Source organism: Arvicola amphibius, chromosome 2, assembly GCF_903992535.2.
Source record: "Arvicola amphibius chromosome 2, mArvAmp1.2, whole genome shotgun sequence".
Lineage (NCBI taxonomy): Eukaryota > Metazoa > Chordata > Mammalia > Rodentia > Cricetidae > Arvicola > Arvicola amphibius.
In genome coordinates, this window is record NC_052048.2 from 157422906 (window position 1) to 157436388 (window position 13483).

General features: G+C 41.0%; 1 protein-coding gene across 1 annotated transcript in view; it reads right to left on the minus strand.

Moving 5' to 3' along the window:
• The window catches only part of Ica1 (islet cell autoantigen 1), a 138831-nt gene that overhangs the window by 106455 nt on the left and 18893 nt on the right, over positions 1 to 13483 (minus strand). The window contains exons 3-4 of the mRNA XM_038319065.1: positions 10841 to 11006; positions 5122 to 5194 (exon numbers count right to left, since the gene is read on the minus strand). Of these exons, the coding sequence (XP_038174993.1) occupies positions 5122 to 5194; positions 10841 to 11006 (239 nt within the window). The remainder of the gene's footprint in view (positions 1 to 5121; positions 5195 to 10840; positions 11007 to 13483) is intronic.

A 13483-nucleotide genomic window follows, 5' to 3' on the forward strand; every position in this document is an offset into this window, starting at 1 on the left:
ACCTACACGGACACGGTGGGAACCACATGACACTTACCCTCATCAAGAATGAAGCTCTGACACAACCCTGCTCACAACCCTTGTCTCCTGAAGCCAGTTCTTCACACAGGGCATATGCAAGGTGTACTCAGTAAAACTGATCCGTTTCTATTGTTGTCTGAAGGTCGATTTACTTCACCAACCCACCAGTCTCACCACACTTCAAGCTGTATCCTATTGTTAGTACCAACCTCTCCGACAACAACTACAGAAGGCTGAGTGGGAACCATGTGTCTATGGCCCTTGTTCAGCAGTGCCCTGGAACTGCAGAAGGAAGTCCTGAGGCAGGAGAAGGGGCTTTAGATAACCCCATCTATGGGATAGATAATGCCCATCCTCACAGTATTCTCTTAAAACCCAAATTCCCAATGTCAGCTGTGGTGACACAGACCTATAATTCCAGCATTGGGAAGCTAGAGGCAGGAGGGCTGAGAGACTGGGGTCAGTCAGGGTACTGAGGAGAGATCCAGTCTCACAGATCCAAGTCCACTTAAAGGTTTCTTCTGACAAGTGGCCAGTCGCCCTCTTTTTTGGACAGCAGTGACCGTTGGGCTCATGTGTCGGCACCTGCTATGGTGGGCTCAGTGTCATAGACTGGTCTGCATCTGACTTCATTGTGCGATTCTGCATTCACAGACTATACCACACTTTGTATTTCTCAGGTCAAACAGAGAGTCTTATATTCATGGCACTAAATAAATGTTTGTGACATGAACTAGCTGTGATTTTTGCCTTGTCACTGCACACACTGTATTCCATTTAAAATGCTTGTTTGATATCCATTTCATAGTTTTATGTAGCTTAAAAAACTCTGCATGCTCTTTTTCGATGCCTTGTGTATTGTCTCTTCATTGACTAATATGGGGTTTATTCATCTCTACCAAGAACTTTTTCCTTTCCATGGAGAGAAACTTCCCATTTTCACTTATAAAAACAGCAGGTTACTGTCACTTTTTTTTTAACCTTAAACACTCAAGTCACATAAAAATGAACACATTTAAGCCAGGCGGTGGTGGCGCACGCCTTTAATCCCAGCACTCGGGAGGCAGAGGCAGGCGGATCTCTGAGTTCGAGGCCAGCCTGGTCTACAAGAGCTAGTTTCAGGACAGGCTCTAGAAACTACAGGGAAACCCTGTCTCGAAAAAAACCAAAAAAAAAAAAAAAAGAACACATTTAACTTGAGTCCCAAAGAAACTAATTCAGCACACCTGAATGCACACTTGGTGACATGAATCTCTCCTAAATAACCTATGTAGGTTGAAGACTTCAGGAATAATTTTTGGTCACTTCATGCACTTGGGGATTAAACTTGGTGGCAAACATGCTTGACCTTCTGTGCTGGCCTGGTTAATTGGCAGAGCTTCCGAGAGAGCTTGAGCTCTGTGAGAGGCAAGGCCGGACTTCCCAGACAAGATGGTCATTCCCATGCAACATGTATATTAGAAAATTCAAAGTCTGCACTCATTCAAAAGATTCAATTAACCAGGTCATAAAATTTCAAATAAAAACCCACTAACATTTACTTGCTGATTATATTTTCAGATGCGTCCTTGAAAGATATGAAGCAACTGAAGAACTATGAAAACATTTCCCTTAACTGTTAATCAACGGTTCAGAGTTACAGCTAATCCTGCAGTGATGAAGGAGACAGAGGTTGTTCCCATCCCTCCAGAGCTCAGATTCAGTGGCGGGTGACAGAAAATGAAGCACACATAATCACAGACACAAGACACAAAAGGAAAAATGCCAGAGAAACTGAGCAAGAAAGTGACTGCTTTAGACTGGGTCGTGAGGGAACGCTCTCACAGCAGCTGAACTCTGAGTGACAAGAGGAGGCATTCTTGGTATTATTAGGGCAACGACACTCAGAGCAGAGGAACACACTGAGACCCAAAGGCCTCCTGTTGCCTGGGAGGCAAAGGAAATGGAGCCTATGGGATAAGGTGGGACTAGATGTTTTCTAATTTTATAACCTGTGATAAGTTTGTCTGCAGTGGTCTAAAGAAAGTAGCAATATGATCCAACCTATAATTTCTTAACTCTATGAAAATATGGTACACTTAAAAGTACCAACAGTATGCAGAATTGTGACACACCCTTCCCCAGCTTCTCCTCTCGTTTTCTGTATGTTATTATGGCACGAGGTTCAGAAAATTAATATAGACACAATTCTATCAACTAAAGTACAGTCCTTATTTGGACTTTTACCAGATTTCTTTTTCTGTTCCAGACTTTAGCCCTGGATCCCACATAGCAGTGAGGTATTGGGTCTCCATCTTTTCCACGCTCTCAAAGTTCCTTGGCTTTCTTGCATTTTAATACTTTGACACCTTCTAAGAGTAGCCCAGAGTTACAAGAGGAAACCTCAGTTGAGGAGTTGCCTCCATAGGACTGGCCCAAGGGGGCATTGCTGTGACCAGTGGTTAATGTGGAAGAATCAAGCCTGCATTAATGTGGAACTGCCATCCGTGGGCAGGTGCTCCAGGGCTGTAGAAGAAAGCTGGCTGAGCAAAAGCAAGAGCGAGAGCAAGGCAGTAAGCAGCATCTTCCCATGGTCTCTGTCTCAGGTCCTGCCTCCACGGCTGTACCCTGACTCCCCTTCATGACTGACTGTCGGCTGTAAGATGAGATGAACCCTTTCTTCCCCAAGTTGCTTTTGGTCACACCATTTATTACAGCAACAGAAACCAAACCAGGGGCAAAAGGATTTATTTATCTTTCAGTTTACACCAATCCATCTGTCTACCTGTCATCTATCTCCATACAGGTATAACCAGTAGTTAATATTTATTATGATTTATAGTTTATTACTTTCATTTATCTTGTTGTGCGAATTGGAAGTGGCTTTGACTACAGACTTGCTTCTGTGCCCCTTAATTCCCCATCCTTCCTCAAGGACATTTTAGGTTCTGGCACTACGAGGTATTCCAGACTCACCTTCAATTTCCCTGTGCTGGGCCTGAAATCAGTCACTTCCCCAAAGGTGTGGAGAGGGTATTTAGAAAACAAGATCTGAATGTTAGGTGCACTCAGTGCTTGGTGCTTCCAGATGCTGTGAGGCATCTGGATATAAAGCTATAGACACACAGACCCTGGCACATGTGTTAATCCGTGTTCCTTTCTGTGCACATCTATCTGCACAGGTTAACAGCCATAAATTCTTCCCGTCCATGTTTGCTGTATAGCACCTTACTCCTTGACCTTTAACCTCATTTTACACAGGTTCTCAACTATACTACATTTAGTTGTTTACTCTCATATACATAAAGTAGTTTTAGAATTGCTGGTCCATTTAGTTAAGATCAATAAATTATCTGCTCCAGTTTTTTTGTGTCGCTCCTTACTCCCCTCTTAAAGATACTGTCTTTTGAGTTGTTGAAGCTAATTTTCTTCTTTCTCATCCAGCCAGCGCAGCGATGCTATCTTCAGTGCATCAGATACTGTCTCTATTCCACTTTACACCACCCCCCATGCCATGTTCTGGTTTAGGGATTTTGTGAGTGTGTAAAATGTCACTATGGTTTTTAAAGTCAGAATTACTGTGCACCTTGCTGAGGTAAAGCTATGCCCTCACCTCCTGTGCCCTGCTCTTACCCCTCCCTACCTCCGCTTTCTTTCTCATGAACTCCAGTTTTGCTCAAATGAGATCTAATTCCTTTCACTGGGATTTATCTTTCCAGGATTTCTTCAGCATAGTGTGCATGCTCTATGCACATTTGCATGTATCCTTGTTTTTACACACTTACATTTTATTAACTCCCCTTTCCATGCACAGCTGGCACCATGCTATATGTATCTGTGCTTCCTTTCTTTTTAAATGCTACCTTAGAAATCACCCCATGTCAGTTCACAGAGATTTTCTGTATTTCTTTTCTATGGCAGCTGCAAAACAACATCCTCACTTTAACGGTTCTGTTTTCAGTCCTCTATCAAAGTTGGGATCCTGGCCATTCTAGACAGTGCAGAACTCTTCCTTCCTTTCTCAGCTGTGATGACATGGCTTACCTACAAACCAACAGCCAATCTCTGCTACAGTCAGAAGACCACTTTATTGCTGGGACAGTGTGTGTGTGTGTGTGTGTGTGTGTGTGTGTGTGTGATATATGGATGCAGGTGCCCACAGAGGCCAGAAGAGAGCACTATATTCCTTGTACCTGGAGTTTCATGTGGTGTAGGAGGGTCTTCTTTCTATGGGTTGCTTTCATTGGTTGAATAAAGAAAACTGCCTTGGCCTTTTGATAGGACAGCAGCTTAGATAGGCGGAGTAGACGGAACAGAATGCTGGGAGAAAGGAGGCAGAGACAGAGAGCTGCCCGCCATGAAGCTGCCAGGTCAGACATGTTGAATCTTTCCTGGTAAGCCATGAGCTTGTGGTCAAATACAGATGAATAGGAATGGGTTAATCAAGATGTGAGAGTTAGCCAATAAGAGGCTAGAAATAATGGGCCAGGAAGTGTTTAAATGAATACAGTTTCTGTGTAATTATTTCGGGTGTAAGCTAGCGGAGAGCCAGGCGGCGGGAACGCAGCCGGCTCCTTTTTACAACATACATGTGTCTATGTCTGCTCAGTGTGAGTGCTGGGAACCAAACTCAGGTCTACTGGAAGAACAACATGTGCTCTTTACTGCTGAGTCATCTCCCTAGCCCCATGGTTGAGATATGATTTTAACTCTGTACATAGTTTTGCTGATAAAATATATTCAATGAATTAGCTAATTGTGCCTCCTCTCCCTACCTTGTCATTAAAAATAATAGAAAAAAATAACAAAGAAGTCAAATAAAAATAACCCCAAATCAAAAAGTCCAATATCTGAAACTGAAAGAATATTTATAATTGGGGAGTGAACACTATGTCTGCATTCATGGATGATCCAGTAAAAATTTCCCCTGAGTCTTATATTTGCTTTGAAAAGAGCCTATGTAAATCAAAGGTGGAACTAGCAGAGACCTTCCTCACATTTGAAAGAACAAAGACATAATACCCCCTAAGTAGCTCCTGAGCTTATGATACAATACACTAAAGCAAAAATAGACTGCTCTTTCTCACTATTTGCTCAATATCATACTTAAGTCATACTTACAACATATTCTCTTTTGGTAGAGTACAATTGCTTTAGACAAGTCCAAACAGGTTCTCTGAACTGAGTGGAATAACTGCAATAAAACACAATAAGATGCTGTGAAACACGCAACAGTGCAAGTAAAATACACATCGAACAAAACCACAATACTCCATTTCCTGCTAGAAGCAAGACCCCAAAAGTCTATTTGATGTCACATGTGGTGAAGCATACAGTGACCAATGGCCTGATGTCACATGACATACAGTGACCAATGGCCTGATGTCACATGACATACAGTGACCAATGGCCTGATGTCACATGTAGTGACACAGACAGTGACCAATGGCTTGATGTCACATGACATACAGTGACCAATGGCCTGATGTCACATGACATACAGTGACCAACGGCCTGATGTCACATGTAGTGAAGCACACAGTGACCAACGGCTTATAATCTGTGCCCGCTGAACCTGACCATCTCTGCTATTTAAGTTCTAGAGAACAGTTATCCCCTCCAGACTCTTGGAATAACAGATGAAAAACAAAACACGAGGGTAGGGCCCAGTATAGGGCTTGGCACACGAGAGACCAGCATTCATTCTAGCCTAAAGTGTTATCTTTAACACCCACTGTCTTTGTCAAAATGGAACTTCTGCAGGCTAAGCATTATACTTAAAAGATGACAGTAAGTTATTTTATGATCCTAATAGACTTTACAGCATGTGTAAGCAACTGTATAAAGCAAACACAAAACAATTGGAAGAACTCTGTCTATTTAGAACACATCTGTCAAAATGTTATCATGCTAAAAACAAACATTAACACCTACCTGCTAGTAATATCACAAAATACACAGTGAGGCAACCTCATGCCACACTAGGGCCATGCTGAAGAACCCTAGGGAGGAGGCAGGAGAGCTGTACTGAAGGATCTAACTAGATTTGAATTCATGGCCGTTGTGATGGCTAATGTTGGTTGTCAACTTGACTACATCTGGAATCAATTAAAACCAAAATGGTTGGGCACACCTGTGAGAGATTTTCTTGATTGGATCATATGCTGTCGGAAGACCCACCCCAAACCTGGGCCACACCTTCTGGTGGCAGCCCACATAAAAGGACACGGAAGAAGGAAATTGTTGCCTTTTCCCAGCTTGTTCTCACCTCACTGGCAAGTTCATCCACACTACACTGGGGCACGCCTTTGCCTGTGGAGAACCTACTTCTCCAGGATCCTAACATAACTAAAGGCCAGCTGACACAGCCACCTGTGAGCCGGACAGCCACTGGTTCTTGCTCTTTCCCTTGCTGGACGAGCCAGACCACAGAAAGCCACTCCAATAAATCCACCTTTTAACATATGTTCTTTCTACTAGTTCTGTCCCTTTAGAGAATCCCAACTAACCGCCTTGGTCTTTCCTTCAGAAACAGATCACTCAAAAATAATAGATATTTTGCTTTGGAGAGTGAATGTCTCCCCAGAGCCCAGTTCTAACCTTGTCTGCCTGGAGGAAGTGGTAGGACCTTTAAGAAAAGCTTAGTGGTTGGAAGTGAGGTCACAGAGGACATGCTCTTGAAGGGGCGTTAGGAACTCAGTCTTCTCTCTATTTCCAGGCTATTAGAAGGCAAACATATTGCTTCCGCCAGGCATTCCTGTCATGATAAAGCTACCTCACAACATCACTGAAAGCAAAGGGCTGAGTAACCTTGAGCCAAAAACAACTTTGTTTCTCCTTTCCACTCACAATAGCTGTGGAGTAACAGAAAGCTGACTAATATCACAGACTTCATACTTCTCAAAGCCCTGTCTGTGGACTCAGGGACCATGACAGGTTCAGTTACAAAAGGGGATAAACATCTTGCCTCCACGGAGTCACTCCCCTTCATATATAGTTTATTGGCCATGCCAACATAAAAATATGACCTGGTAATCATAAAGTACTTACAATATTTGAGTGAAAACTGATGATCTCTTTATATTATATATGACCAAATTATCTAACAAAAGTAATGAATGAATTTAAAACAATTAAAATTCATTCTTAAGAATGTTTAATAAAATAAAGTTTATTTTATTCTATTAATGAAGAAAAAATTTACTTATTTATTAAATTACATCTTCAATATATTTAGGGGAAAAAGTCTTATTTAAAAACAAATCAGAAAACCATCAGAATTTTCTCCTTTGTAGACTCCTGACAGCAGTGTTCTGGGCCACAAACCCCCAAAGTAAGAGCAAATATGTTCAGAATCCGTAAGAGAAATGATATGGTCCATTGTTACTGCTGACCTTTTAGAGTCAAGGTACAATAAAAGGCCCAGCTTGGAAATGTTCAGTTCTGTGAGTTTTGACAACTGTATTCACTTGTGAATCACACTCAAAGCAAGCATTTTCATAATCAAAACAGTCTCCTCTGCCCTGGCAGCTACTAAAGACCAAACCCAAGCATATTTATACATTAGCTTCTCAATGCATTAGAATCACTATATTTATTTATTTATTTGGATTTTTTGAGAAAGGGTTTTTTTGTGTAGTTTTGGAGCCTGGTCTACAGAGTGAGTTCTACTCACAGAGATCCTCCTGCTTCTGCCTCCTGAGTTCTGGGATTAAAGGTGTATGCCACCACCATCTGGCTATATTTATTAATTTGATATTTGGATGTGTATAAGAACGCTAGAGGTCAATGTTATTTTTCTTTGTGGCAAACCACCTTATTTTTAAATTTTATTTAACTTGTCATTATTTTGTGTGTGTGTGTGTGTGTGTGTGTGTGTGTGAGTGAGAGAGAGAGAGAGAGAGAGAGAGAGAGAGAGAGAGAGAGTACTACACTGTGCAGTAGAGGTCAGAAAACTACTTCCAGGAGTCAGTTCTCCCCGTCTGCAGTGGGTTCTGGGGATCAAAGTTCAGCTGTCAAGATTGTCCAGCAAATACTGGGACTCACTGAACCACCACAGTGGCCCACGACCGTATTGTCTGAGACAAGGGCTCTCACTGACTGGCGGGCCAGAAAGCCCCCAGGATCTAACTGCTTCTGCCTGTCCTTCACCGCCGTGTCCTGCTTCTACATGAGTTCCGGAGACCCAAACTCAGGCCATGTGCTTACATATCAAACATTTCCCCAGCTCCTAATCTATCAAGTGAGCTTGGTATGGGTACAGATTTTCTGGGCCAGCAGAGTAACTAGCCTTCTGCAGGTAATTCAGCATGAGAACACTCCATAATACTTTGCACGTCATTCTCATGTTCTACGGAGGGACCCATTTTCTCTATTAACATTCATAACTATATTAGTACTTTTTGCGATAGAAATCCCTGTGGTGAACAAAACACGAAGTCACAGGCCAGTTACTTTGGATGCATGAACCAAGACAGTGGCTGTTTAGATGAAAATATAGTTACTTCAAAAAATATGCTGCCGGAAAAACTTCCATATAAATGTATTGTTTAAGACAGTAGCAAACTAAATTAAATATTAAATTACTATATCTTTGAAACAGGGTCTGGCTGTGAAGCACAAACTGGCAATCCTCCTGCTTCAACCTCCAGAGTGCTGGGATTACAAGGCTACCACTATGCCAAGCTTAACTTTTTTTGAAAATGCTTATACTTACTAGCTTGCTAAAAAAAATCTGAGACATGAAAAGCATATGCAACGTAGAATGGTTTAAACTGTATTTATGATACAAATATCAGAAAAGACACTTCTCTCTACTCTGTTCCATGGTACAATCTCTCCTGAAATAGCACCCAATCAGCTTCAATTTCACAATTTCCAATAACAGGAGAGAAAGGGTTAAGAGCTGATACTGTTTGTCCTAACATATAGTGACTATTTACACAGTCATTCAGTTGGAAACTGTGCCTGGAACAGGCCGGGGACACAGTGGTGATTAATGCGGACATGGAATTTGACCTCCTAGTGGAAGAAAGGTACGCAAACAAACTTACACCTGAGGTTTTCCCGTGGAACGTGCATCCGAAGGGTTTAGTTCTAGACTGACTGTTTACCCTCCATAGGGATTTCTGTCGCAGAAATGAGTACTCTGAGCAAAATGAAGCTGGGCCATATGTTAATGAACAGCTGTTCCGTGGGTAGACACCCAGGGACTTTAAACAGCACGGTGAGGTAAGGCTTTTCAAAGTGACTTTTAGGCTGTGAGAACTGAGAATGAGTCAGTCAAGGAAAGACGTAGAGAAACGAGTCCAGGCAGACCACGGAACTGCTTTGACAAGTCTGTACTAGCTGGTTGTATTCAGAGATCTGAGGAAAAGCCATAATGGCTGGAGCATCGGGTGAATAGCACAAGATTGGTAGAAGAAAAAAAAGATCCAGGGGAGGGAAGCAGAGGCCAGGTATGTCAGGAACATTCAGAAAGGGGATTGCCAAGAGGATAAGCACTCAAAAAATTATTGTTATCACTTGAATTACACTCATTCAACCCTCAGAATAGCTGGGACAAGGAAGCACTCTTGTTGCAGGGGCAAAAGGGGCTCATATCCCACTGTGCAGGGCATCTCAAAGCCAGCCCATCTCTCATTAGCCTAACCTTAGAAAGTCTGGCCTGGGTCTGTTTCCGCCCTCAGACTCATAATATGGGTGCACTCCTCTTCCATACAAAGGAAGTTCCTCTGTAACTGACATCTACATGACATCCCTTAAGGCCTTTGCTACAACTTAGCCACCCTTCTAGCAAAGGCTTTGAAATCTTCAGCTTTTAACTGCAGTCTGAGTTAAATGAACGTTCAGCTCTTTTAGCTACCATATTAAATGTAAGCGATCCTATTAACTATCATCCATGGGACATATTTTTTCTCTGTGACCTGCCACTCAGTACTGATGCTTGTTTTCAAAATATAATAAAAATGACAGGCAAAAATGCTCAGCAGGAAAACGATTCAGCAGGCCTTCAACTCAAACTCATGCAGTAGATCAAGCATAGCACAAGTTTTTCTCCGTCTACCAACCAGCTCCCAAATAACGACATGTAGACTTAATATTAATTATCAAAACTCAGCCTTAGCTTAGGCTCATCCCACTAGCTCTTACAACTTAAATTAATTCATATTTTTATTAATCTATATTTTACCACATGACTTTTACCTCTATCCCATTCTGTCTGTGTGTCCCACTTGTTCCATGTCTGGTTGGCATTTCTGCCTTTCTTGTTCCTAGTGTCCTCTCTGTCCCCGGGAAGTCCCGCCTAACCTCTTCCTGCCAACTATTTTCCATTCAGCTCTTCATTAAATCAAGAGAAGACACCTTGGCAAAGACACATCTTTACAGTGTACACAAAGATTCCACAACACAGCTGGATTATTAAATCGTTTGCTATATGGTTAATGCATTCTAGAATTTTCCATGACTTAGTAACGACCTTTCTAGACTCTACAAGTCATTTTGTTTGTCATTGGCTAAACATTTGCCTGGTTTTAATGTTTAATTCTAGTTCCTCAGATATAATGAGGAGATTTTTAATTGTGTTTAATACTTCAACAAACACTTCCTTGAATTTACCACACACCGTGCATTCCAACACAGTGCTTGAAAACACATTAAAAGAGGTGTACTAGGGTCAGAATTTGTAGATTGAAAATATGCTAGGATTGGTCTGATCTGATCCTATATTTCCCTCACTGTCTAACATGAGCAAACTAAGACCACCTAGCAAGTTTGCTCTAAGGTTTTGACTCTTGCAAGGCAGCTTTGCTGGGCCCAAGGGCTCTGAAGAGCTTACCTCCAGCTTGGCATCCAGGTCTGCATCAGAGGCAACAACATGCTCATCTTCCTTCTTCCCTGTTGCCTTGATAAAGGCCTGCTTTGTTTCCCAATATTTCTGTTGCATCTTATTGACAACTGACTTATCTTGAGACAACCGGTCCTGCAGTTCCCAGGAATAACTGCTAAAAACAGTAGAGGGTTATCTTACTCATGGCTTTTAAAAGTATTAAGATACTACACTATGAAGTATTTTAGCTAGATATGACAACTTTCTCATGTACGTTTACGTTACTGATAAACACACAAATAACCTCTGTTCTTATGGGGTTATTATACCATGAAAATCAGTTAATTCTTTCTAACTTGCTCCACAATTTTAAAAGTGTGAGAAAATTCTGAATCTTAAGAAAATCAAGAAATTCAACATCAAAAAGAGTATATTTGTGTATCTTGGGCTGGGCACACATTCCTTTTGGGGGTTAGAAAGAGTGAGGCCAAGGAAGCCAGTAACTAGTTCAGAACAGCCCCGTGAGTCAGAGATAAGGACAGACAGCAGCACATCTCTCCACGCCTCCATCATGCCACAGTGGGGTGACAGCAGAAGAGTAGATAAGGGGCTGAAAAATAGCATGTCTAAAATCTGCTACAGAGGCATCTAAAACTGTCAGGCTTGGAGTCAGGGAGAAGAATGGTGGCTGTGTCTGGGGGAAGGGAAATGTGGGGAATGGCTAACCCAGTCGTAAGGTTATAGTTATGCTAAAAAAAAGTAAGCTCTGGGGATTTGCTACCACTGGATGCAGTTAACAATCAGAATTGTGCACTTTAAACTCTATTACGAGTGTAGATTTATTATTAATTGTTCTTACAACAATAAAGCAAAAGAAAAAACTCTACAGTTTTCTACAGTTAGGGATTTCTGGGTGCTGAAAAACTAAATTATTCAACATAAATACTTAAAATATAGATAGGAAGTCATTTCTTAGGAACACTGTAATGAGAAGCAAATAAAAATATGTAAAGAAGAATTAGGAAGACAATTGGGAATGATATCGCATTCCATAAGAGTAATCAGAGGACCCCGAATACCGCGAGGAGGTTTGTTCTTGGTGCTCTATCCCTTCTCCTTGGTGTTCCATCCCTCCCCCTTGCTCTGTCTACATCCTACTTGGTTCAGTTCCTGCTACAAAAACTCAACAAATCCTCCTTCCTGCCACCCTAGCCCATCGCCACTCTAGATATGCCAAGCTGACATTCTAAAGCAGGAGCTGCTTAGTAATATTGTAGCAAAATGCTGTATCTAAAACTTGATGATTTACACTCTTCATTTGTGAGCCCATTATGCTTGCTTACAAGGTCAATTCGCAGGTTTAATCTCAGAAAGTCAGAAAATCTGTCTGATGTTGTCCTTAATGATAACTATTTTGTTAAAGGATGTAGGATTATGTGAGAGTTATTAATATCTTTCTTTATTACCTCAGAGATTTATTTTGGTTTCATATTAGAGAAAATAAGATAAAAGAGTTATATCATATGTGAAAAAGATGACAATTCTTAATACACATTAAAAGATTGGAAGGATCTAGCCCAAATAGATTATTTCAGGGAAATGAGATTCTGAAAAAATGAGGTATTTGATGGACTTTGTATTGGATCTTTTATTTTTTCATCCATAATTATATTTCAACAGAAAAAAGTCCCATGGAGTAAAAACAACATCAGGAGTGCTTTAGAAATCTAGTAAGTACATATAACCATCATTTAACAAATGGGAACCTTGGATTTCAAAATGCTAAAAATCTTGCTCGAAGTCACAGAGAATGAAAAGCAAGACCTTGCAGTGTATCTTCAGCAAGCTCCAAAGCTGAGCTGTGAAAGGTGCTACCTACATCTTGGTGCTTTCTGGTCCCTAAAGGAGTGAGTACTGAGAATTCCAGGACATGGCAGTCACTGTGGTGGTGCTGAGATGAGCCCTCTCAGGTACATAATGAGGCAAGATGAAATGAATATAATAATATTCTGACAACTGTTGGATGCATGTTCAACGACAATGCTCAAGAATAACCTTAGCTGTTTATTATTTTATAAAAATTTGTATTTTAAGATATGCAAAAATTCTTTTGAAGTTTAAAAGTTGATATTACAGAGGGCTTTGGGCCTGATAGTTTTCTTGGTAAGAAGGGAAGGATTAAAAGTATATTTCATATAACTTTTAACATATGAAAATAAAATTATTATATATTTTATGACACAAATTAAAGAAAATGAAACTTGACAACATTCTTGTTGTTTGGTGGGTGGCAGCTTCACTGTGCTAAGAAATACCAAGGAAAGAACTTCTAAGAGGCTTACATGCTGCTTAGATGTTTTATGGGCACAAACATGACAAAGCTATCTCGAGTGCCATGTCTACCTATGCTTAGTTTCTGAATGTTCACAAATGATGAGGTTGTGTATACAATAAAGCTGATCAAGCAATATTGTACCCCACATAACGTCGCACTGGGCCTCCAACAGTGGAAACTATAAATAAGACAGGAGCAAAAATGCATCGAGTTACTAGAGTATATGAAATGGTGGTAAGAAAAATTACCCGTGGGTTCCTAAGAGCAGATGTATACCCAAGTGAATTTCTTATCAAATACAAGTGACCTGAGTATTT